General features: G+C 51.0%; 1 protein-coding gene across 3 annotated transcripts in view; it reads left to right on the top strand.

Annotated features, from left to right (window-relative positions):
• Window positions 1–27,930, top strand: part of LOC139234143 (AP-3 complex subunit beta-2) — a 176,448-nt gene that overhangs the window by 77,222 nt on the left and 71,296 nt on the right. For all 3 annotated transcript variants that reach the window (XM_070865124.1, XM_070865125.1, XM_070865123.1), the window contains exons 3-8: window positions 6,686–6,760; window positions 10,932–11,027; window positions 14,758–14,918; window positions 17,589–17,655; window positions 19,190–19,372; window positions 20,238–20,414. In XM_070865124.1, coding sequence (XP_070721225.1) covers window positions 6,686–6,760; window positions 10,932–11,027; window positions 14,758–14,918; window positions 17,589–17,655; window positions 19,190–19,372; window positions 20,238–20,414 — 759 coding nt within the window. The remainder of the gene's footprint in view (window positions 1–6,685; window positions 6,761–10,931; window positions 11,028–14,757; window positions 14,919–17,588; window positions 17,656–19,189; window positions 19,373–20,237; window positions 20,415–27,930) is intronic.

The following is a 27,930-nucleotide window of genomic DNA, read 5'->3' as shown; positions in this document are numbered from 1 at the left end:
GGCGGGGGTCCCCAATGGTGTGCATTCTACGTGGGAGTCCTCCCCCTATTTATTGGAGACTTGGTCTGGAGGGTTTTCCATGGAACAGTCCCATGCAATCGGTTTTTAAGTCGGTTCACAGACTCCCAGGCCGCCTGTAATTTCTGCGGTCTGGAGGAGTACATGTTCCATATCTATGTTGAATGTGCGAGGTTGCAGCCCCTCTTCCAATATTTGAAGGGGCTGCTCCTCAAATTCTGGTTGGATTTCAGTCCCACACTCCTCATCTTTGGGCACCCAGTGCGGAGGGGAGCGGACAGGTCCGAGGGCCTCCTCGTAGGACTGCTCCTGGGCACGGCCAAGGTGGCCATTAACCGGCCCAGGCAGCGGGCAGTCAAGGGGGTCTTTCAGCCCGACTGCCTGCCTCTCTTCCACGGCTACATCCGGGCCAGGATGTCCCTGGAGATGGAGCACGCGGTGTCCACCGGTTCGCTCGCGACCTTCCGGAGGGACTGGAGTGCATCATCACCCCCGGCAATCAAATTCTAATTAGAACTAAGTTTTCTTTAAAGTTTTATTTGGAAATTTGTATGTTCTAGTGCCCTTACTAAAAGGGGGCACTTTGATTTAAAGTTCTATTTAAAATAGTTGTAGAGCTGTTGAATTGTGAGTGGCTTAGCCAGTCACGTGATGTTCACAAGACTCAATAAAACCCCAGCCAGTTGGGTTCAGGGGATCCACGATGAGGTCTGCAGTTGTGAGCCTGATGGGTGAACTGGTCATGTTCAGTTTGATTGTTAAACCTTTGCTAATAAACCAGCTAGTTCTTTACAGCAAATGTGTGGCTGTGAATTGTTAAGCAAAGAACCCATGAAGCAAATACACTGCAAGGTCTCCTGCCACTCGTAACTCCTGCCCATTGGGAGGTGTATCAGGACGGCCTTGAGCCGCCTCATATTCTTATTGTGTGTCGTTTCAGCATCACAAGTTAACATGGGAAATTCCCGTTATAAATGAGGAACATGGGAATTTACAATGGGAAAAGGTTGACAGGAATTTGTGCAGCTGTATAATTGTTTTAGATAGATTGATAGATGGACCCCCTCCTTACAGAATTGTCTTGTCGCTGCCATTCTCTGATGGCTTAATTGAGTTTGGGACATATATGTAGGTAATAAAGTGGCCTTGGTAGCCCATGTTGGGCCGTACCAACTCCGCTCCTCCACTGATTCTTTGGAGCCCATGTTGGGCTGTACCAACTCCGCTCCCCCACTGATTCTGGGGAGCCCATGTTGGGTCATACCAACTCCTTTCCCCCACTGATTCTGGGGTGCCCATGCTGGGTCATACCAACTCCTTTCCCCCACTGATTCTGGGGTGCCCATGTAGGGTCATACCAACTCCTTTCCCCCACTGATTCTTGGGAGCCCATGTTGGGCTATACCAACTCCGCTCCCCCACTGATTCTTGGGAGCCCAATTTGGGTCGTACCAACTCCACTCCCCCACTGATTCTTGGGAGCCCAAGTTGGGTCGTATCAATTCTGCTCCCCCACTGATTCTCTTTGCAGCACCTCAATGATGCCATCGTGCGATAATCTTGACGGCTCTCATTTGACGCCCGTTTCCCATAAGTGACTCACTGCCTCGGGACCCTGTGAGATTGCAATGGGACGGAGTCTGCATGTCAGTCGGAGGGCGGGGCACTGACAGAGTGCCAGTTCCAGCTGACTGCTGTTGAGGCACATGGAACGATCAGTGACCTGTTAAATATTTATGGGTGGTGTGGATGGCAGTCTCCAGGTCTCTGCACACTCAATTATTTACACGAAATGATACTGGGTTTTATTTATTCACTGATTGGCTTCTGCCACATTGCCCAAAAAGAATGAGGAGGAGTTCCTCCCACTCCCGGCCTGCCATCCTTTGAAGCGAGGAATTGTTTTCTGCACGAAATAAACTCTTAAAGCACTGGTCTCGAAGGCCTTCCTAATGGTAAAACCCAATTGGAATGTAACCTCAGCAGACGGTTGGTCACGGATGATACAAATAATTAATAGTTATGATGAATCATAAGAACATAAGAAATAGGAGCAGGAATAGGCCATACGGCTCCTCGAGCCTGCTCCGCCATTTAATATGATCATGGCTGATCCGATCATGGACTCAGATCCACTTCCCTGCCCGCTCCCCATAACTCCTCATCAGTTAAGAAACTTGTCTATCTCTGTCTTAAATTTATTCAATGTCCTGGCTTCCACAGCTTTCTGAGGCAGTGCATTCCACAGAATGGGGAGGGGCGTTGAAACACGTCAGCGTTACGGGAAGAGGTTGCGCAGCACTGCCGATCCCACCTGTGTACCGCCCCAGAACCCGTCCCCAACAGGAAATGACATGCCCGCCACTGCGCTCCACTTCCTGTGAGGGGCAGTAACCCGAATTTCGTGGCCAGGGCGGGACTTCCGCACCGGGCACAGGAAGTCCCGCCACCTTCTCGGGTATCGCCCCCAAACGGGGCGTGGCCCAATTTCCACCCCCCCCCCCCACCAATATTTTTATGTACCTAGATTATTTTTACCCGCTTTTGCACCAACGTTGTCGTGTCTCGCCCGCCTTGCCTGCTGGTGTTGCCTTCGTGTTTGGGCACCATTCCACAGGCCCACCCAACTGGACCTCGCTCAAGTGCCCAATATCCTGCTGCGACCCAAGAGTGTGAGCAAGGACTCGGAGGGTTGGAGCGTCATCAGAGTCTCGCTGATGGTCCCGGCTTGACGTCCACACGCGGACCTCCGGCAGGGGGTGCTGGAGGGCAGTCATGAGCCGAGTTAGTTGGCCTCAGCTGAGACAGCACCGACACTGTCCAGTGCGGGATGTCATTGGATGGTCGAGCGGGACACCTGACTGACTGATCTTCCCACCTCTGCTCTGGGGGCCCTGAGCTCAAATGTGGTGAGATCGGCTAACTCAACACAGACTGGGAATCAAAGCCTGAGCATTCCAGTGTCAGCCGTGGCTCAGTGGGTTGCTTGTCTCTGAGTCAAAAGGTTGTGGGTTCAAGTCCCACTCCTGAGACTCAAAACACATAACGTTAGGTTGACGCTGCAGTGGAGTGCTGCACTGTCAGAGGTCCCGTCTTTTGGATGAGATGTTTGCTCTCTCAAGTGAATGTAAAAGATCCCATGGCACTATTTTGAAGTTATCCCCGGTGCCCTGGCCAATATTTATCCCTCAATCAACATAACACAAAAACAAATTATCTGGCCGTTATCACATTGCTGATTGTGGGATCTTGCTTGTGTGCAAATTAGCTGCCGTGTTCCCTACACTCCAAAAGTACTTCATTGGCTGTGAAACACTTGGGGACATCCTGAGGTTGTGAAAGGTGCTATATAAATACAAGTTTATTCTTTGCTGAATAAGTGATGGAGCTCACTGAGTGAAGGGGACAGTGTGCCTGTGGGGACAGTGTTGGCTGATTTAACTCGGTGATCGTACCTGCTGAAACTGAAGAACTGTTATTTTTCAGTCGATACACGCACAGCATATTTAATGAAAAAACAAAATGTTTTTCATCGATTTTGGGCCTTTTGCAGTTGGTGCTGTGAAATGTTGTTTATAAAAGGCCCGATTAAAAATGTCTCGATTAGCTCATTAATCGACAGGAAGGATTTCATTTTCATCGGATGAGTCATTTTAATGTTTTCTGTCACTATGCTCTAGCCTCAAAACATAGCCTCCAATGCCCTAAATGTATGGATATAAAAACAGGTACAAAAGTGCAAATGAAACACTGGAAGCCAAGTGTCAGCTGTGTCTCGGTGGGTAGCACTCTCGCCTCTTGAGTCAGAAACTTGTGGCTTCAGGTGTCATATTGAACTTGAACGCATAATCCAGGCTGACAGTTTGGTGCAGCGCTGAGGGAGCCCTGCATTGCCAGAGGAGCTGAGTTTTGGTTAAGACATTAAACCGTCTGTCTGTTCCAGTGGACACATTTCTACTTTTAAAAAATTCTGCCGGTATCCTGACCCAGCAAATAACACCACAAAACACCCAACGCATCTGGTCACTCACTCATTGGCTGTTTGTGGGACCTTGCTGTGCACAAAATAGCTGACGATTGCTTACATAACAGTGACTCTACACCACAATAGTAATCCACTGGTTGTAAAATGCGCTAGGACATCCTGAAAGAAGAAAGACTTGCATTTATAGAGTGCCTTCCACGACCACTGGACGTCTCAAAGCACTTTACAGCCAATGAAGTGCTTTTGGAGCGTGGTCACTGTTGTAATGAGAATGCCATGAGGTGCTAAAGAAACATAAGCCATTTCTTTATGGAGTGTCTGTACATATCGTCAAATAGAACAACAGGCTGAATCAATGGGGTCAAATCTTAGAAAGGTTACAGCACAGGGAGAGCGAGGAGTGGAGGGAGAGCGGGGAGTGGAGGCAGAGTGGGGAGGGGAGGGAGAGTGGGCCCATCGAGCCCGTGCTGGCTCTCTTTCAGGTCGTTATCTAATTCTCTTTTGAAAGCCACGATTGAATCTGCTTCCACTCTCCTTTCATGCAGTGACGGTCCCTCCGACAGTGCAGCACTCTCTCAGCACTGCACTGGAGTGTTAGCCTAGATTTATGTGCTCAAGTCTCTGGAGTGGGACTTGAACCCACAACCTTCTGAGTGGGCAGACCGCCTACCCACCCCCGATGACCTGCCCATATCTTTGCCGCACTGGTGCTGGATGTTCAGAGCCCATGAGAAGGACCTTGGAGTGATTGTTCCATTTGACTCTCCCATCCTCCCGTCCCTTCCGCCCCCACCCCCCCCCCGCCCCGAACTGCCTGACCACCACTCCGCACAGGGGCAAAGCTGAGGCCAGAAATGTGGCCTGGGAGGGGAATCGCGGCACAAACCCAGGGCCCCCCACAGTATTGGAGGCAGCCTGATAGCACCCGATGGTCCAGGTTCTCGATGCCTCCCACTGCATTGTGCAGTTGTTGTGGGTCGCACAGCAAGTTCTGTCGATTAGTGGCCCTCTGTCCACCCACGGACTCGCGATGAAGCCAACCGTCGCTTCCACTTGCGCTTTCATCTAGCTAGGGGACGCCTGGGGAACCGAAATTGCCCGGATAATTCAAATAAAGTGAATATTCTCCGCCCGAGTCCATGGGGCGGAGATTAGAGGGAAATTGCTCTCTTTAGCTTCTCTAATTCGCAGCGGCGGTGTTTGGGGACGGACGGCGGGAGGATTCAGGAGCGTTGCGCTGGCGCGTCACAACGTCCCTTCACTTAAAGGGGCAGGCCGCTGCGAACTCTGCGAACTAGTGATGTCCACTGGGCCCCCAGGGTGGGTTTCGGTCGGGCCAGCGGTCCGGTACCTAAGACGGGGTGCAGGGCTGTCTGTTGGTGGCCGGGCCGAACCCGTGGCCTTCAGAGCCGACCGACAATTAAAATAAAATGGCGGCCGCGGCGGAACGTCCTCCCCTTTAATGGCGGAAGTGCCGCCCAGCCACTGGCAGCTTCCCGCCGGGAAAATCTGTCGGGGGTACCAAGCAGCGGCTGGTCCGTTCCCGCAGGGCAATTGCTCTCACGGAAAAGGGAGTTGCTGCCGAGGCACTAGTGTACCTCAAAGAGGGGGGCAATTTCGGCCCCCGAATATTTGGCCTTCATTGGCCACATAGATGGGTATCATGGAGCTTCGGGGGGGCGGGGGAAGGGAAGGGGTGGGGGGGGGGAAGGAGAATGGGAGGGAGAGGGGAGAGGGAAGGAGGGAGGGAGAGGGGAAGGAAAGGGAGAGGGGGAGGGAGAGTGGGAGAGAGAGTGGGGGGGAGGGAGAGAGAGGAAGGGGGGAGGGAGAGCGGGAAGGAGGGAGGGAGAGTGTGGTAGGGAGGGAGAGAGGAGAGGGAGAGTGGTGGAAGGGAATGAGAGTTGGGGTGGGGAGGGAGAATGGGGGGAGGGAGGGAGGGAGGGAGAGTGGGAGGGGAGGGAGAGCGGGGGGAGGGGAGGGAGAGTGGGGGGGAGGGGAGGGAGAGTGGGGGGGAGGGGAGGGAGAGTGGGGGAGAGGGGAGGGAGAGTGGAGGAGGGAGAGTGGGGGGGAAGGGAGGGAGAGTGGGGGGGAGGGGAAGGAGTGCGGGAGGGAGAGCGGGGGGAGGGAGGGTGGGAGAGTAGGAGGAGGGTGGGGAGGGAGAGTGGGGGGAGGGAGAGTGGGGAGGGGAGGGAGAGTGTGGTGGCGGGGGGGGGGGGGAGAGTGGGGGGAGGGAGAGTGAGGAGGGGAGGGAGAGTGTGGGAGGGGGGGGGGGAGTGTGGGGAGGCTTGAGGTGCAGTTTGTCTCGAGCCGCTGGTACCAACAGACCTCTGTGTGTTCTGATTTATCCAGTAATAAGGTGACATCACGAGAATTAGCCTCATCCAAGCCTCCTCAACGTTCAGACAGGTCAAAGCAGCAATAACACGAAATATGAGCACAAAAGAATAAGTTACATTTGGATAACATCTTTCCTGACCGCAGGATATCCCAAAGCTCCGATGGTGGCCAGTGAAATATTTTATTGATGGGCAGTCGGTGTTGTACAGAGGATGGAGTTGCCAGGGATCGGAGCCTGCGTGTGACCCTGAGCCGGAAGGTTGAACTCTCCGATCTCGTGTGTATAAACATGTCGCCATTTCTCGACGCTGAGTGAGAGGTCATGTGCTTTTATTTTGTTTGCAGATGATCGCCAGAGGAAAGAATGCTTCCGAACTCTTCCCCGCAGTGGTGAAGAACGTTGCCTGCAAAAACATCGAGGTAAGCAAAGCTTCACGTCTCCCGCATGAGCACGCTGGGATGTCTAGGAGGGTCTGCTCAGGCAACCACAGTGAACAGAGGGGTATGGGCTTTATAAAAACATAAGAAATAGGAGCAGGAGTAGGCCCTACGGCCCCTCGAGCCTGCTCCGCCATTTAATAAGATCACGGCTGATCATCGACCTCAACTCCACTTTCCCGCCCGATCTCCATATCCCTTGATTCCCCTAGACTCCAAAAATCTATCTGTTTCAGCCTTGAATATAATCGGAGACCCAGCCTCCACAGCTCTCCGGGGCAGAGAATTCCAAAGATTCACCACCCTCTGAGTGAAGAAATTTCTCCTCTTCTCAGTCCTAAATGGCCGACCCCTTATTCTGAGACTGTGACCCCTGGTTCTAGACTCCCCAGCCGGAGGAAACATCCTCCCTGCATCTACCCTGTCGAGCCCTGCAAGAATTTTGCATGTTTCAATGAGATCGCCTCTCATTCTTCTAAACTCTAGAGAATATCGGCCCAGTCTACTTAATCTCTCCTCGTAGGACAATCCCCCCATCCCAGGAATCAGTCTGGTGAACCTTCATTGCACTCCTTCTACGGCAAGTATATCGTTCCTTAGGTAAGGACACCAAAACTGTACACCATACTCCAGGTGCGGTCTCACCAGGGCCTTGTATAAATCTCTACGGGGTCTACAGGGCTGTAGTGATACCCGCCCTCCTGTATGGCTCAGAGACGAGGACCATGTACAGTAGACACCTCAAGTCGTTGGAGAAATAACACCAACGATGTCTCCGCAAGATCCTGAAAATCCCCTGGGAGGACAGATGCACCAACGTTAGCGTCCTCGACCAGACCAACATCCCCAGCATTGAAACACTGACCACACTTGATCAATTCCGCTGGGCAGGCCACATTGTTCGCATGCCGGACGCGAGACTCCCAAAGCAAGCGCTTGACTCGGAACTCCTTCACGGCCAACGAGCCAAAGGTAGGCAGAGGAAACGTTTCAAGGACACCCTCAAAGCCTCCCTGATAAAGTACAACATCCCCACCGACACCTGGGAGTCCCTGGCCAAAGACCGCCCTAAGTGGAGGAAGTGCATCCGGGAGGGCGCTGTGCACCTCGAGTCTCATCGCCGAGAGCGTGAAGAAACCAAGCGCAGGCAGCGGAAGGAGCGTGCGGCAAACCTGTCCCACCCTCCCCTTCCCTCAACCACTGTCCCACCTGTGACAGGGACTGTAATTCCCATATTGGACTGTTCAGCCACCTAAGGACTCATTTTAAGAGTGGAAGCAAGCCTATGATGATGATGGTATAATCGCAGTAAGAAGTCTTTACTCTTATACTCAAATCCTCTTGTGATAAAGGCCAACATACCATTTGCTCTGTTATTTGCTTGCTGTACCTGCTCAGATACTGAGCCAGAACCTCAGCAAGAACACTGAGCTTGGATTCAGTGCAGCCGGTAGGAGTTGGTGCTGACCCCGAGACAATCGCTGACCGAGACTGCAGCTGACCACTGAGCAAGGGCCGGTGATGCCCTGTTGTTGGAAATCTAAAGGACCGATTTGACGATCGGGGGCTCCCATCCCAGTGAGGGCAGGCTTGGGCCTGCAGCCCATGACTTTTGATATGATTTCCCGCGCACACCCCCGGCCCTCCTCCGCAGGTGCCGCTCCTCATTGAAGCTTCACATTGATGCGCACGCTCTTCTATCAGTGCATCCCAGAGGAATACCCTCTACGCGGGAGTCCGCCCTCTATTTATTGGGGACTTGGCCTGGAGGGTGGTGCATGGGGCAGTCCCGTGCACTTGGTTTTTAAGTCGGTTCACAGACTCCCAGGCCGCCTGCACTTTCTGCGATCTGGAGGAGTCCGTGTTCCACGTTTACGTCGAATGTGCGAGGTTGCAGCCCCTGTTCCAATATTTGAAGGGGTTGCTCCTCAAATTCTGGTTGCACTTCAGTCCCACACTCCTGATCTTTGGGCACCCTGTGCGGAGGGGAGCGGGTAGCTCCGAAGGCCTCCTCGTAGGACTGCTCCTGGGCCTGGCCAAGGGGGCCATCAGCCCGTCCAGGCAGCGGGCGGTCGAGGGGGTCGTTCAGCCCGACTGCCTGCCTCTCTTCCGCGGTTACATCCGAGCCAGGGTGTCCCTGGAGATGGAGCACGCGGTGTCCACCGGCACGCTCGGGGCCTTCCGTGAGAGAAGGGCGCCGGAGGGACTGGAGTGCGTCATCACCCCCGGCAACCAAATTCTACTTTGTTCCATTAACGTCAATAGTTTAATTGGCGTATTTTGTCGGTTTTAGTGCCCCCTTTAATCAGGGGGCACTTGATTTAGCTTCTACCAAAATAGGTGCATCAGTGCATCAAATCCACAGTTGTGCAACCCAATTGTGCAACCCTCTCTCCCAAAAGGCTGTGGATGCTGGGGTCAGGGACATTTTTAAGACTGAGATCAACAGATTATTATGAAGTGAAGATATAGAATCATAGAATGGTTACAGCACGGAAGGCCATTCGGCCCATCGAGCCCATGCCGACTCTCAGCCAGTCCTACCCTCCCCGCTCTTTCCCCGTAGCCCTGCGCACTTTTCCCCTCCAGGTACTTACCCAACTCCCTTTTGAAGACCACGATTGAGTCTGCCTCCACCACCCTTTCAGGCCGTGCATTCCCGATCCTAACCACTCGCTGCGCAAAAAATGGTTTTTCCGACGTCGCCTTTGGTTCTTTTGCCAATTGCCTTAAATCTGTGACCTCTGGTTCTCGACCCTTCTGCCAATGGGAACGGTTTCTCTCCGTCCAGACACTCATGGTTTTGCACGCATCTATCCAATCAATGGAGAAAAAGGCGGGGAGATGGAGTTAAGTTACAGACTGGCCATGATCTAATAGAATGTCGGAACAGGGGCTCGAGGGGTTGAGTGGCCTCCTCCTGTTCCTGTGTTGCCTCGTGGCTAGTTGGAAAATTGAATTCTACTGGGGCGGATTTTCGGGTCTTCTGCGCTCCGTTTTTCGCCCCGGAACGCGGCAATGGCGGGGGTGAGGTGTTCTGGGCGGGCAGTCAGCCTCTAGTGCCCCGCGGCGATCCGCGGGTCCGGTTTTGCGGCGGTGCGGAGCAGCACGGCCCAGAAGAGCTGCGCCCGGTGTGCAACGTCCCTGGTTGTGACACTGCCGCGAGTTTTGATTCGTGCCCGACCCGCAGCGTGCTCCGCACTGACCGCCTGGGAAATCAGGGCGGTCCAACGATACCGACAGTGGAGAAGTGAGTAATGGACTCCTAAAGTCAGCGTGATTGTTTTTTCTTTTCATTTTTTTTTGCGATTTGTGTTGTGGTGGCGTGGGCGATGTTTTGGGAATGTTTCTCTGAGCGCTCTCGGCCCGGCTCTTTAGCTTGGGATCTTCCCATGCTCGCTCCCAACGCCTCCCTTATCGCTGCGCCCCCTGACTCGGGGCCCAGCCGCCCAATGTTTCTGACTGAGGCGCAAACTGTTCCCGGGCGCTAACTTTACTGCCTCACCGCCATTACCGCCCCGAAAACATCAAAGCCGAAAATCAAGCCCAATTCGTTAATCTGTTGATTGGCGAGCTGGCACCAGGATACGGACGGCCTGAAACGCTGCCGGCAAAGCCCAACTGGTCCATCGAGGGAGGCGACTTGCCACCCCAAGCTTCTCCGGCCTTCACATGACTCCAGTCCCACACCGTGGGGTTGACTCATCACCGTTAGAAATGGAGTTACTGCAAAAACTCACGGGATTGTGGGAGCCACCCTGGCCACAAATGCCACAGCGGTTCAGGAAGGTCCAGCAACACCACCTCGGGGCATCATCATAAGCAGTCCCTCGGAATCGAGGAAGACTTGCTTCCACTCTTAAAATGAGTCCTTAGGTGGCTGAACAGTCCCAATACGAGAGCCACAGTCCCTGTCACAGATGGGACAGACAGTTCACAACAAGTGCTGTCCCAGCCAGCAACCCCCACATTCAATAAAAAAACCTGTGCATCGGTTCATTAAACCTACATTTATGTTGTAGACGCTGTTCCTGAGGGCCAGAAGCTAACCTGGTACCGGGGTAAAGGGGTGGGGTGATGAATTTGTCGCTCTCGGTATGCCTGCCAATCAATCGAAACCCTTTGCCAGTCCGATGTCTGTGTCCCTTTGTAGGTGAAGAAGTTGGTTTACGTCTACCTGGTTCGCTACGCAGAGGAGCAGCAGGATCTGGCCTTGCTTTCCATCAGCACCTTCCAGCGAGGATTAAAGGTCATTATTTCCAATGATTCCAGTCATCGTTATTTGAAGTTGCCAGGGACTGTCTGTCTCTCTCTTTTGTTGCACAGCCAGGCAGGTGTCGGCAGTTATTTATATTAATTTGCCCAGCACAGTAATGGTCTCACGTAAGACACAGCAGAATAATAGAGAATGTCGTCGCTCGGGGGGATATTGAGCTGGGAGTAATCATTGCCTTGTCACTGAGTTTATAGGTACTGGTCTGAACCAATTATCTACAGTTTCCTGCAGTGAGATTGCAAGCCTTTTCTTTTGCCTTTTGCCATAACTCTAAACAGAAGCCTCGCTGTTTCAGACTGTTCTTTACCTCGGTGAAAATGGCAGAATCAATCTCTAAAATGGGAGAGGGTAGAGCAGGAAAGGAGAAGCTATACAAAGCTCCGTTTGGACTGCATCAAGCGTACTGTGTTCAGTTCGGGGGCTCCGCGCCTCAGGAAGGATATATCGGCGCAGATTCAGCAGAATAATATCGCAGCTAATAGGGTTAAGAACATAAGAAATAGGAGCAGGAGTAGGCCATACGGCCCCTCGAGCCTGCTCCGCCATTTAATACGATCATGGCTGATCCGATCATGGAGTCAGCTCCACTTCCCTGCCCACTCCCCATAACCCCTTGTCCCCATATCGGTTAAGAAACTGTCTATCTCTTGTCTTAAATTTATTCAAAGTCCCGGCTTCCACAGCTCTCTGAGGCAGCGAATTCCACAGATTTACAACCCTCTGAGAGAAGAAATTCCTCCACATCTCAGTTTTAAATGGGCGGCCCCTTCTTCTAAGATCATGCCCTCTAGTTCTAGTCTCCCCCATCAGTGGAAACATTCTCTCTGCATCCACCTTGTCAAGCCCTCTCATAAGCTTATACGTTTTGATAAGATCACCTCTCATTCTTCTGAATTCCAATGAGTAGAGGTCCAACCTACTGAACCTTTCCTCATAAGTCAACCCCCTGATCTCCAGAATCAACCGAGTGAACCTTCTCTGAACTGCCTCCAAAGCAAGTATATCCTTTCGTAAATATGGAAACCAAAACTGCATGCAGTATTCCAGGTGTGGCCTCACAATACCCTGTATAGCTGTAGCGAGACTTCCCTGCTTAAGACTAGACTTTTATTCCCTTGTGCTTAGAAGATGAGGAGTAATCTAATTGACCTGTTTTAAGATGATTAAAGGAGTGGATAGGGTCGATAGAGGGTATTTCTGCTGATGGGGGAAATCCAGGGGACATAACTTTCAAATTAGAGCCAGGTTGTTCAGGGGAGATGTCAGGAAACACTTCTTCACACAAAGGCTGGTGGAAATCTGGAACTCACTCCCCCAAAAAGCTGCTGAGGCTGGGGTCAATTAAAAATTCCAAATTGCAATTAATAGATTTTTGTTAACTAAGGGTATTAAGGATTTCGGAACGGAGGCGGGTAACTGGAGTTAACATACTGATCAGCCATGGATCTAATTAAATGGCAGAACAGAAAAGGAAAAGAGTAGCTAAAGTAAATGTTGGTCCCCTGGAGGACGAGACTGGGGAATAAATAATGGGGAACAGGGAAATGGTAGAGACGTTGAACAAATATTTTGTATCGGTCTTCACGGTAGAAGACACTAAAAATATCCGAATAGGGGATAATCAAGGGGCTAGAGAGAGAGAGAGAAACTTAATACAATCACTATCACTAAAGAATTAGTACTCGTAAACTAATGGGACTAAAGGTGGCCAAGTCCCCTGGACCTGATGGCTTACATCCTAGGGTGATAAAGAAATGGCTGTAGAGATAGTGGATGCATTGGTTGTAATCTACTAAAATTCCCTGGATTTTGGAGAGGTCCCAGAGGATTGGAAAACCGTAACTGTAACGCCCCTATTTAAAAAATGAGGCAGACAGAAAGCAGGAAACTATAGACCAGTTAGCCTAACATCTGTGGTTGGGAAAATGCTGGAGTCCATTATTGAGGAAGCAGTAGCAGGACATTTGAAAAAGCATAATTCAATCAAGCAGAGTCAGCATGGTTTTTATGAAAGGGAAATCATGTTTGACAAATTTGCTGGAGTTCTTTGAGGATGTAACGAGCAGGGTGGATAAGTGGGGACCAGTGGATGTGGTGTATTTGGATTTCCAGAAGGCATTCGATAAGGTGCCACATCAAAGGTTACTGCACAAGATAAAAGTTTCCGGAGTTGGGGGTAATATATTCGCATGGATAGAGGATTGGCTAACTAACAGAAAACAGAGAGTCGGGATAAATGGGTCATTTTCCAGTTGGCAAACAGTAACTAGTGGGATGCCGCAGGGATCGGTGCTGGGGCCTCAACTATTTACAATCTATATTCATGACTTGGATGAAGGGACCGAGTGTAATGTAGCCAAGTTTGCTGATGATACAAAGATGGGTGGGAGAGCAAATTGTGAGGAGGACACAAAGGGATATAGACAGACTAAGTGAGTGGGCAAAAAATTGGCAGATGGAGTATAATGTGGGAAACTGTGAGGTTGTCCACTGTGGCAGAAAAAAACAGAAAAGCAAATTATAATTTAAATGGAGAAAAATTGCAAAGTGTTATGATTTAGATCCCAACACAGGACAGTTTGATGACAAATGAATCGTCAGTGAGTTAGTTATTCAACGGGTTCCTCTGTATAAATGGGCAGCCAATAACCCGAGCTGTTGAAGAGGTGAAACGGTGCCACTTGTTGCAGCCCTTTAATGACTGCGGTACTGATCGACAACAGAAGGCCCAACACCAACTTGCATTTATACAGCATATTAAACATACGGTGCTGCACAGCATTGTAGCTGGCCGGCCTCCCACATTCTACCCTACGTAAACTTGAGCTCAATCAAAATTTGGCTGCCGTGTCTAACTCGCACCAAGTCCCACTCACCCATCACCCCCCTGTGCTCACTGACCTACATTGGCTCCTGGTTAAGATTTCAAAATTCTCGTCCTTGTTTTCAAATCCCTCCATGGCCTCGCCCCTCCCTATTTCTGTAATCTCCTCCAGCCCCCGAGGTATCTGCGCTCCTCTAATTCTGCCCTCTTGAATATAATCGCTCAGCCATTGGTGGCCGTGTCTTCAGCTGTCTAGGCCCCAAGCTCTGGAACTCCCTGCCCAAACCTCTCTTAAGACACTCCTTAAAACCTACCTCTTTGACCAAGCTTTTGTTCATCTGCCCTAATTTCACCTTGTGTGGCTCAGTGTCAAATGTTTTATCTTATAACTCCTGTGAAGAGCCTTGGGACATTTTATTACATTAAAGGCGCTATATAAATACAAGTTGTTGTTGTATAATCAGACCAAATCAACACCGAGCCAGAGAAGGAGACAGATGGACAGGTGACCAAAAGCTTGGTCAAAGAGGTAGGTTTTAAGGTTGGTCTTAAAGAAAGAAAGAGAGCTAGAGAGGCGGAGAGCTTTAGGGAGGGAGTTCCAGAGCTTGGGGCCCAGGCAGCTGAAGACTCGGCCACCGATGGTGGGGTGAAGGAAGGGAAGGGCAAGGGGGCAGAATTGGAGGAACACAGGGATACCAGCTACAGAGATGGGGAGGAGGGCGGGGGGGGGGTGGCGCCATCAAGCAAAAGTCGGACAAATTGAACACACGACGCTTTGAAACCTTTAACTCGAGCGGAATGAACAGGACTGAGTCACAGAAGCAGCGTCGGGGTCAATGCTCGGCCGAACTCTCTGGGTTTACTTTTCCTTGTTTCCAGGACCCCAATCAGCTGATTCGAGCCAGCGCTCTCCGTGTCCTCTCCAGCATCCGCGTCACCATCATCGTCCCCATCATGATGCTGGCGATAAAGGAAGCCGCTTCTGACATGTCTCCCTACGTCAGGAAAACAGCGGCACACGCCATTCCGAAGCTGTACAGGTACTACTGCTCTCGTGTGACCGGGGGGTGGCGGGGGGGGAGGGAAGCTTATTGGTCGGTCTTCCCCTAACTTCTTAGGAAAATCCTGCAGGTATTTGTGCTGTTAGATGATGCTACTTCTGCCAACTTGTATTACTGAGTTAACTGTACTGCTACTTTCATATGACGGGGGAAGCTTATAACGGGATGTCGAGTCTGGCTCTCCGTTCGATGTCCCTCCTGAGATGCCGAGTGGAGAAATGAGGTGCCTCCCGCCACAGATCACGGTGGCAGGTTGATGCGATGTGTTCCGTGGTCCGAGACTCGGGGCCACAGCCGCACTTCGGGTCGTCCCTCACCTTCCACGTGTGGGGCAGGTGACCGCATCGTCCACTGTGCGGATTGGGTGGGGCGCTGCCCACTGTCCTCGCGGGAGGTCGGAGCCAGGGACCTCCACTGTTGGGTCAACGATGAGCTGTCGGTTCTTTGTGTTGCATGTGTCCCACGATTCCCTCCATCTGGTGAACCTTCACCTGTGACTTCTGACTGGGAATTTTCTTTGTGTCCTTTCTTTTGAAGCTTTTCAGGAAATACGAACATCCCATCATCATAGGCAATCCCTCGAACGAGGATGACTTGCTTCCACACCAAAAGGGATGAGTGCACTGATGTTTCAGTGGAGAACCCAATATTGCAGTCCTGAACTCCAGGTGGAAGATGCCTGTGCGTGGATTTTTTTAACGTGTGGTGACCGTTGCACACCAGCCACCACACGGGCTTGACAGAGCTAGGTCTTTATCCAGTGACAAGGGTTAACCAAGGTAAAGGGTAGAGAGCTGGACTGCGGTACCCTACAACATTGTGGGCAAACGATCCACAAAATATTTAAAGGCCCAGAAATCCCGGCCTCCCCAGGTCCGTACGGAGTGTGTACGGACCCGGAAAGGCATCGCAAAAGCCGGTTTTCAGCACACAATGCGCATGCGCAGAAAACCGGCTTTTCCGATCTGTCAAGATGGATCTTGACAGATCTTCCGTATCTTGGGAGCGAGGACATTTGCAAGGGCAAGATTGCGGGATTTACCCATATCCTGCCCAGCAAATGTCCTCAAAACTCTTGCGCCTGATAAAAGCAGGTGCATAGCCTACTGTTACAGGCAGTAAGAGTTTTAAAACACACTCAAAACATAAAAAATAAAATTAAAAAACACATATTATTTTAAAAAACCCTGTCCACTACGTTAAATTTATTTTAAACCATAATTTTAAAAAACGTTTTAAAAACTTGGAATTTTTTTTTTCTCTAAGATACTTATTAACTTTAATTTCAATTAATTTTAATTATGTGAGGTGCGTTTTTTATTTGGTGTTATTGTGGGTTTTTTTCTCAATTAATAGCAATGAGAGTTCGTAGATACAGAGTTCCCGTTGCTATTAATGAGAAAGCTGTGGAATACTGTACCTGATTGGCTGAGCAGTCACATGTGACTGCACCGTCTCCGTGGGAACCTGGAGGACGGGAGCGCGCTTCGCAGCGCGGGAAGTGAAGGCCTCCTCACCGGAATCTTGCGCTCCTCCCAGACCACCAGGAACTTTTGGGAAAATTCTCCGGTCGGAGGCGTTTGTCCGCAGGAAGCCTCCGACTGGAATTTCAGGGCCAATGTGTTTGGGTTCTGGCTGCCTCACTAGAAATCGAGCGTAGCTGGGATTTGAAGCAATGGGCCTCATTATAGATATGTTAGCGTAGCTTATAGGATACTGGAATGATTAGAGACTTATACTTCAACAAGAAAAAAAGAGAAAGACTTGCATTTGTATAGCACCTCGGGATGTCCCAAAATATTTTACAGCCAATGAAGTGTCAACTGTCGTGTTTCTTACATTACAACAGTGACTACACTATTTTATTTGAAGTGCAGTCATTGTTGTAATGTGGGAAACACGACAGCCAATTTGCGCACAGCAAGCTCCCACAAACAGCAATGTGATTATGACCAGGTAATCTGTTTTTTGTTGTGTTGATTGAGGGATAAATATTGACCAGGACACCGGGGATAACTCCCCTGCTCTTCTTCGAAATAGTGCCATGGGATCTTTTACGTCCACCTGAGAGAGCAGGCGGGGACTCGGTTTAACGTCTCATCCGAAAGACGGCACCTCCAACAGTGCGGCACTCCCTCAGCCTAGAGGTGTCAGCTGTGGCTCAGTGGGCAGCACTCTCGCCTCTGAGTCATGACAGGTCGTAAGTTCAAGTCCCACTCCAGAGACTTGAGCACATAAATCTAGGCTGACACTCCATTTTGAAGAAGAGCAGGGGGAGTTCTCCCTGCTGTCCTGGCCAATATTTATCCCTCAATCAATATCACGAAAACCGGATGATCTGGGCCATTTTTACATTGCTGTGTGTGGGAGCTTGCTGTGCGCAAACTGGCTGCTGCGTTTCCCACATTACAACAGTGATTACACTCCAAAAGTACTTCATTGGCTGTAAAGTGCCTTGAGGCGCCCAGTGGTTGCGAAAGGCGCTATATAAATGCAAGTCTTCCTTTCATTTGTTTTTCACTTTGCGATGTCCTGCGCTTGGCCAGTTAAGCAGAGGGAACTCCACAGGAATATGTCCGGCCACCTCTGTTTTGTGCCCAGTTGTCGCTGACCTCTTGCTTCTCTCTCTCTCTCTCTCTCTCGTTTCAGTTTGGACCAAGATCAGAAGGACCAGCTGATTGAGGTGATCGAGAAGCTGCTGGCCGACAAAACCACGGTAAGGGCCGGGGGCCTTGTGGATATTGGGTTACTCCGAGCTCTGTTCTGCTGAGGGAGAACCGTCAAACTGACGGCCCTCCGACAGAATATTAAATCTTCACAGCCTCCTTTAACATTCACTGCCTCGACACCTGGAGTTACTGCCCCTGCTAGCATTCACTCTGTCCACATCTGGACTCCCCCCCTCCCCCTTCCCCCTTCCCCCTTCCCCCTGTAACCATCCCCACATCTGGAGTCAGTAACCTTCACCATCCCCACATCTTTTTAAATTCATTCATGTGAACGTTGCTGGTAAAGCCAGCATTTATTGCCCGTCCCTAATTGTCCTCAAGAAGGTGACGGCGGTGAGGCTCACTGGGTCATTCAAAGAACAGTTGCTGCAGGTCTGGAGTCACATATAGGCCAGACCGGGTAAGGGCAGCAGATTTCCTTCTCCAAAGGGGCATTCATGAACCAGTTGGGTTTTTAACAACAATCCGATAGTTTGAAGGTCACTATTACTGACGCTAGCTCTGTATTCCAGATTTATTTATTAACTGAATTTAAATTCCCCAGCTGCCTGTAGTGGGATTTGAATTCATGACTCCGGATCATTAGTCCAGGCCTCTGGATTACTAGCCCAGGCCTGCTGGATTACTAGCCCAGTAACATAACCACTATGCTACCATACCTCAGGGTGACCTTCCCTTGTAACATTCACCAATCCCACACCTGAAGTCACCTTCCCCTGTGGCACATTCCGTCCTTGAAGTACTCCTGCTCCTAATTCTTATAACAGACTTTCATCATCATCATAGGCAGTTCCTCGGAATCGAGGAAGACTTGCTTCCACTCTTAAAATGAGTCCTTAGGTGGCTGAACAGTCCAATACGAGAGCCACAGTCCCTGTCACAGGTGGGACAGATAGCCGTTGAGGGAAGGGGTGGGTGGGACAGGTTTGCCGCACGCTCCTTCCGCTGCCTGTGCTTGATTTCTGCATGCTCTCGGCGACAAGACTCGAGGAGCTCAGCGCCGTCCCGGATGCACTTCCTCCACTTAGGGTGGTCTTTGGCCAGGGACCCCCAGTTGTCAGTGGGGATGTTGCACTTTATTACGGAGGCTTTGAGAGTGTCGCTGTAACGTTTCCTCTGCCCACCTTTGGCACGCTTGCCGTGAAGGAGTTCCGAGTAGAGCGCTTGCTTTGGGAGTCTCGTGTCTGGCATGCGGACAATGTGGCCTGCCCAGCGGAGCTGATCGACTGTGGTCAGTGCTTCAATGATTTTATTGAAACACAGAAAGGTGATCGGTTTTTCGCTGTATATGGGGAGTGGATATTCGGTTTCTGTATCTCTCGCGTACACTCTGAAACACTGCTGAAAACTATGCTCCTTCATACACCAGATTTTAACTATACCCGAGGAAATATCAAAATAACTCACGGTGGGCGATCAGGGATGGGTAATAAACGCCGGCCTTGCCAGCGACGCCCACACCCCGGGAACGACTATAATAAAATTGTCTAACGTGCCTGTATTGTGCCTGCCCGCCTGCAGCTGGTTGCGGGGAGCGTGGTCATGGCCTTCGAAGAGGTCTGCCCCGAGCGCATCGACCTGATCCACAAGAACTACCGCAAGCTGTGCAACCTTCTGATCGACGTGGAGGAGTGGGGGCAGGTGGTCATCATCAACATGCTGACCCGCTACGCTCGGACGCAGTTCCTCAACCCCAACCATAACGTGAGTGCTGCCCCCTCGTGGCTTGTTCCCCCCCCCCCCCCCCCCCACCCACCCATACCCCCCGCTCCTGTACAATACACGGGGCCCAAATTGCCTCTTTTTTAAAGAGCCATTTGGGGGGGGGTCAGTAAGCAGCCGGCATTTTAGAAATTGCCCTGCTCTATTTTTGTGGCGGTGCGCGCTATCCCCGCCCGTGTACTTGCCACGTCAGACACGCGCCGACTCCTCGACTCCTTACTGACCGGCGCACACCTCCCCCCATCTCCGCCCCGCGAGGGACATTGCCCCCGCGGGAGGGGAGCCGGCGCTCGGTGCCCACCCCCCCCACAGCTTTCCCCCGGCGGGCAGCTGCGTGTGTCTGAGGGGCGCGTCCAGCCCTTAAAGGGGAGGGGGGTGGTCCCGCCCTGCTGCGGCCGCCATTTTATTTTAATTGTCGGCCGACTCTGCGATCGGCCCGACGACGGTGCCCACGGGTCCGGCCGTGCCGCCAACAGGCAGACCGTCCCCCCCCCCACCGCTCGTGGGCGCCAGGACCGCCGGCCCGGCTCAAACCCCTCCCTGGTGGCCCAGTGGGTGTCAATAAAGTATCTGCAGAGCTCGCAATGGCCCTCCCCTTTAACGGAAGGGGTGGGACCTTGTCACTCATCAGCGCGGCGCTCATGAATCCACCTGCCTCCCACCCCGTGCCCCAACGATCGGGCGGTAAATCAACAAAGAAACCGGTGAATGCGCCCCCTTGTGGTCGGAGGGCAATTTCCTGGGTTATCGCACAGCTCCCCGCGCCCCCCCCCACCCCTGTGTAATATGTTGGTTCACCAGTAACGTTTCACAATGCCATGTGTTCCCCGTTTCCCACTCTGGGCAGGAGTCCTTACTGGAGGACAACCCGGACAAGGCCTTTTACGGCTCCGACGAGGAAGAATCCAAACAGGAGGAAATGGACGAGGCAGCGTTACCGAAACGCAAGCCCTACGTGATGGACCCCGACCATCGCCTGCTCCTCCGCAACACCAAACCTCTCCTACAGAGCAGGAATGCTGCCGTAAGCTGGAGCCCGCGCTGTGACAGCTCCTCGTAGGGCGCGGGAGGTGGGGGGTGCGCGGGGGAGAACTGGGGGTTTAATATGGAGCGGCGCCAGTACGCTGTGAACTCAGCACGGGACTGACGGAACGAGGCTTCCTGTTGGAGTTTGAGCTCATCTTAAGGACAGAGCTCGGGTAGCTGGGAGATGTTTGTAACAGCCGGTTTTATAAGGAGGTCTCGGTACCCTGGGCGATCCTCTATCCCACATCCCTGGCTCTGGGAGGGCCCCCAATCTTCATTCACAAGGTATCTCTTCTCCAACTTCCATAACACGCGCTCTCTCTCTCTCTCTCACACTCTCTCTCTCTGTCTCACACACTCTCTCACTCACACACTCTCTCACTCACACACTCACTCACTCACACACTCACTCACTCTCTCACTCACTCTCTCACTCACTCTCACACTCGCTCTCTCACTCACACACACACACTCACTCTTTCACTCACACACTCTCACTCACACACTCTCTCACTCACACACTACTCTCTCACTCTCTCACTCACACACTCACTCTGTCTCACACACTGTTTCACTCACACACTCTCACACACTCACTCTCTGGCTCACACACTCTCACTCTCACACACTCACTCTCTGTCTCACACACTCTCTCACACTCACTCTCTATCTCACACACCCTCTCACTCACACACTCTCTCTCTGGCTCACACACTCTCTCACATTCACTCTCTCACTCACACACTCACTCTCACACTCACACTCTCACACTCACACACTCTCTCACACTCACACACTCTCTCACTCACACACTCTCTCACACACTCTCACTCACTCACTCTCACTCACACACACTCACTCTCTGGCTCACACACTCTCACTCTCACACACTCACTCTATGTCTCACACACTCTCACTCACACACTCATTCTCTGTCTCTCACACACACACACACACACTCTCTCACACACTCACTCTCACTCACAGACTCCCTCACACTCACTCTCTCACTCACACACTCTCACTCTCACACTCACTCTCACTCACACACTCTCTCACACTCACTCTCTAACTCACACACTCATTCTTTCACTCACACACTCTCTCACTCACACCCACTCACTCACTCTCTCTCACACTCTCACTTTCACACACTCACTCTCTGTCTCACACACTCACTCTCTGTCTCACACACTCTCTCACACTCACCCTCTATCTCACACACCGTCTCACTCACTCTCTCACTCACTCTCTCACTCACACACTCTCTCACACACTCTCTCACACTCACACACTCTCTCACTCACACACTCTCTCTCTCTCACACACTCTCACTTTCACACACTCTCACTTTCACACACTCACTCTCTGTCTCAAACACTCTCACACTCACACACTCTCACACACTCACTCTCTGGCTCACACACTCTCACTCTCACACACTCACTCTCTGTCTCACACACTCTCTCTCACTCACACACTCATTCTCTGTCTCACACACTCTCACACACACACACTCTCTCTCACACACTCACTCACTCTCTCACTCACACACTCACTCTCTCACTCACTCACTCACTCTCACTCACACACTCCCTCACACTCTCTCACTCACTCTCACTCACACACTCTCTCACACTCACTCTCTAACTCACACACTCACTCTTTCACTCACACACTCTCTCACTCACACTCACTCACTCACTCTCACACTCTTACTTTCACACACTCACTCTCTGTCTCACACACTGTCTCACTCACATACTCTCTGGCTCACACACTCTCACTCTCACTCACTCTCTGTCTCACACACTCTCTCACACTCACTCTCTATCTCACAGATTCTCTCACTCACACACTCTCTCTGGATCACACATTCTCTCACACTCACTCTCTCACTCACACACTCACTCTCTCACACACTCACTCTCTCACACACTCTCTCACTCACACACTCTCTCACTCACACACTCTCTCACACTCACTCTCTCACTCTCACACACTCACTCTCTGTCTCACACACTCTCTCACACTCACTCTCTATCTCACACACTCTCTCACTTCACACACTCTCACACACACTCACTCTCTCACACACTCTCTCTGGCTCACACACTCTCTCACACTCACTCTCTCACTCACACACTCATTCTTTCACATATTCTCTCACTCACACTCACTCACTCTCTCTCATACTCTCACTTTCACACACTCACTCTCTGTCTCACACACTCTCTGGCTCACACACTCTCACTCTCACACACTCACTCTCTGTCTCACACGCTCTCTCACACTCACTCTCTATCTCACACACTCTCTCACTCACACACTCTCTCTCTGGCTCACACATTCTCTCACACTCACTCTCTCACTCACACACTCACTCTCTCACTCACACTCTCACACTCTCACACTCTCACACTCTCACACTCTCACACTCACTCACACACACACACTCACTCTTTCACTCACACACTCTCACTCACACACTCTCTCACTCACACACTACTCTCTCACTCTCTCACTCACACACTCACTCTGTCTCACACACTGTTTCACTCACACACTCTCACACACTCACTCTCTGGCTCACACACTCTCACTCTCACACACTCACTCTCTGTCTCACACACTCTCTCACACTCACTCTCTATCTCACACACCCTCTCACTCACACACTCTCTCTCTGGCTCACACACTCTCTCACATTCACTCTCTCACTCACACACTCACTCTCTCACACTCTCACACTCACACACTCTCTCACACTCACACACTCACACACTCTCTCACTCACACACTCACACACTCTCTCACTCACACACTCTCTCACTCACACACTCTCTCACTCACACACACTCTCTCACGCTCACTCACACACTCTCACTCACTCACTCTCTCTCTCTCACACTCTCACTTCCACACACTCACTCTCTGGCTCACACACTCTCACTCTCACACACTCACTCTATGTCTCACACACTCTCTCTCACTCACACACTCATTCTCTGTCTCTCACACACACACACACACACTCTCTCACACACTCACTCACTCTCACTCACAGACTCCCTCACACTCACTCTCTCACTCACACACTCTCTCACTCTCACACTCTCTCACTCTCACACTCACTCTCACTCACACACTCTCTCACACTCACTCTCTAACTCACACACTCACTCTTTCACTCACACACTCTCTCACTCACACCCACTCACTCACTCTCTCTCACACTCTCACTTTCACACACTCACTCTCTGTCTCACACACTCACTCTCTGTCTCACACACTCTCTCACCCTCTATCTCACACACCGTCTCACTCACTCTCTCACTCACTCTCTCACACACTCTCTCACACACTCTCTCACACACTCTCTCACTCACACACACTCACTCTCACTCACTCTCTCACACTCACACACTCTCTCTCTCACACTCTCTCACTTTCACACACTCACTCTCTGTCTCAAACACTGTCTCACTCACACACTCTCACACACTCACTCTCTGGCTCACACACTCTCACTCTCACACACTCACTCTCTGTCTCACACACTCTCTCTCACTCACACACTCATTCTCTGTCTCACACACTCTCACACACACACTCTCTCACACACTCACTCACTCTCTCACTCACACACTCACTCACTCACACTCTCACTCACACACTCCCTCACACTCTCTCACTCACTCTCACTCACACACTCTCTCACACTCACTCTCTAACTCACACACTCACTCTTTCACTCACACACTCTCTCACTCACACTCACTCACTCACTCTCTCTCACACTCTTACTTTCACACACTCACTCTCTGTCTCACACACTGTCTCACTCACATACTCTCTGGCTCACACACTCTCACTCTCACTCACTCTCTGTCTCACACACTCTCTCACACTCACTCTCTATCTCACAGATTCTCTCACTCACACACTCTCTCTGGATCACACATTCTCTCACACTCACTCTCTCACTCACACACTCACTCTCTCACACACTCTCTCACTCACACACTCTCTCACACTCACTCTCTCACTCTCACACACTCACTCTCTGTCTCACACACTCTCTCACACTCACTCTCTATCTCACACACTCTCTCACTTCACACACTCTCTCACACACACACACACACACACTCACTCTCTCACACACACACACACACACACTCACTCTCTCACACACTCTCTCTGGCTCACACACTCTCTCACACTCACTCTCTCACTCACACACTCACTCTTTCACACATTCTCTCACTCACACTCACTCACTCTCTCTCATACTCTCACTTTCACACACTCACTCTCTGTCTCACACACTCTCTGGCTCACACACTCTCACTCTCACACACTCACTCTCTGTCTCACACGCTCTCTCACACTCACTCTCTATCTCACACACTCTCTCACTCACACACTCTCTCTCTGGCTCACACATTCTCTCACACTCACTCTCTCACTCACACACACACACTCACTCTTTCACTCACACACTCTCACTCACACACTCTCTCACTCACACTACTCTCTCACTCTCTCACTCACACACTCACTCTGTCTCACACACTGTTTCACTCACACACTCTCACACACTCACTCTCTGGCTCACACACTCTCACTCTCACACACTCACTCTCTGTCTCACACACTCTCTCACACTCACTCTCTATCTCACACACCCTCTCACTCACACACTCTCTCTCTGGCTCACACACTCTCTCACATTCACTCTCTCACTCACACACTCACTCTCTCACACTCTCACACTCACACACTCACACACTCTCTCACTCACACACTCTCTCACTCACACACTCTCTCACTCACACACACTCACTCTCACTCACACACTCTCTCACACTCACTCACACACTCTCACTCACTCACTCTCTCTCACACTCTCACTTCCACACACTCACTCTCTGGCTCACACACTCTCACTCTCACACACTCACTCTATGTCTCACACACTCTCTCTCACTCACACACTCATTCTCTGTCTCTCACACACACACACACACACTCTCTCACACACTCACTCACTCTCACTCACAGACTCCCTCACACTCACTCTCTCACTCACATACTCTCTCACTCTCACACTCTCTCACTCTCACACTCACTCTCACTCACACACTCTCTCACACTCACTCTCTAACTCACACACTCACTCTTTCACTCACACACTCTCTCACTCACACCCACTCACTCACTCTCTCTCACACTCTCACTTTCACACACTCACTCTCTGTCTCACACACTCACTCTCTGTCTCACACACTCTCTCACACTCACCCTCTATCTCACACACCGTCTCACTCACTCTCTCACTCACTCTCTCACACACTCTCTCACACACTCTCTCACACACTCACTCACTCTCTCACTCACACACACTCACTCTCACTCACTCTCTCACACTCACACACTCTCTCACTCGCACACTCTCTCTCTCACACTCTCTCACTTTCACACACTCACTCTCTGTCTCAAACACTGTCTCACTCACACACTCTCACACACTCACTCTCTGGCTCACACACTCTCACTCTCACACACTCACTCTCTGTCTCACACACTCTCTCTCACTCACACACTCATTCTCTGTCTCACACACTCTCACACACACACACTCTCTCACACACTCACTCACTCTCTCACTCACACACTCACTCTCTCACTCACTCACTCTCACTCACACACTCCCTCACACTCTCTCACTCACTCTCACTCACACACTCTCTCACACTCACTCTCTAACTCACACACTCTCTCACTCACACTCACTCACTCACTCTCTCTCACACTCTTACTTTCACACACTCACTCTCTGTCTCACACACTGTCTCACTCACATACTCTCTGGCTCACACACTCTCACTCTCACTCACTCTCTGTCTCACACACTCTCTCACACTCACTCTCTATCTCACAGATTCTCTCACTCACACACTCTCTCTGGATCACACATTCTCTCACACTCACTCTCTCACTCACACACTCACTCTCTCACACACTCTCTCACTCACACACTCTCTCACACTCACTCTCTCACTCTCACACACTCACTCTCTGTCTCACACACTCTCTCACACTCACTCTCTATCTCACACACTCTCTCACTTCACACACTCTCTCACACACACACACACACTCACTCTCTCACACACTCTCTCTGGCTCACACACTCTCTCACACTCACTCTCTCACTCACACACTCACTCTTTCACACATTCTCTCACTCACACTCACTCACTCTCTCTCATACTCTCACTTTCACACACTCACTCTCTGTCTCACACACTCTCTGGCTCACACACTCTCACTCTCACACACTCACTCTCTGTCTCACACGCTCTCTCACACTCACTCTCTATCTCACAACTCTCTCACTCACACACTCTCTCTCTGGCTCACACATTCTCTCACACTCACTCTCTCTCTCACACACTCTCTCACTCACACACTCTCTCACTCACACACTCACTCTCTCACTCATACACTCTCTCACACACACACTCTCTCACACACTCACTCACTCACAGACTCTCTCACTCACACACTCTCGCTCACACTCTCACTTTCACACACTCACACACTCACACACTCTCACTCACACACTCTCACACACTCACTCTCTGTCTCACACACTCTCTATCTCACACACTCTCTCACTCACACACTCTCTCACTCACACACTCTCTCTCTGGCTCACACACTCTCTCACACTCACTCTCTCACTCACACACTCACTCTCTCACGTACACTCTCTCACCCACACACTCTCTCACTCACACACTCTCTCTCTGGCTCACACATTCTCTCACACTCACTCTCTCTCTCACACACTCTCTCACTCACACACTCTCTCACTCACACACTCACTCTCTCACTCATACACTCTCTCACTCACACACTCTCTCACACACTCACTCACTCACAGACTCTCTCACTCACACACTCTCGCTCACACTCTCACTTTCACACACTCACACACTCTCACTCACACACTCTCACACACTCACTCTCTGGCTCATACACTCTCACTCTCACACACTCACTCTCTGTCTCACACACTCTCTATCTCACACACTCTCTCACTCACACACTCTCTCTCTGGCTCACACACTCTCTCACACTCACTCTCTCACTCACACACTCACTCTCTCACGCACACACTCTCTCACCCACACACTCTCTCACTCACACACTCTCTCACTCACACACTCTCTCTCTCTCACACTCACTTTCTGTCTCACACACTCACTCACACACTCTCTCTCTCACTCTTACACGCTCTCTCTCACTCTATCTCTCTCACACGCTCTCACACAATCTCTCGCATTCTCTCTTTCACTCTCTCACACTTTCTCTTTTTTAATGTAATTTTTTATTTAATTTTTTGATGAATGAGTTCAGTAGAATCAAAATAATTTGTTTTTGCACCAGTTTTGCACTAGCACGTGTACTTAAAAACAGAATCTCTATCCTGTCTCGCCCCC

Source organism: Pristiophorus japonicus, chromosome 21 (genome assembly GCF_044704955.1).
Source record: "Pristiophorus japonicus isolate sPriJap1 chromosome 21, sPriJap1.hap1, whole genome shotgun sequence".
In the NCBI taxonomy this organism is placed as follows: Eukaryota; Metazoa; Chordata; class Chondrichthyes; family Pristiophoridae; genus Pristiophorus; species Pristiophorus japonicus.
This window is presented reverse-complemented; position numbering and strand designations above follow the sequence as displayed.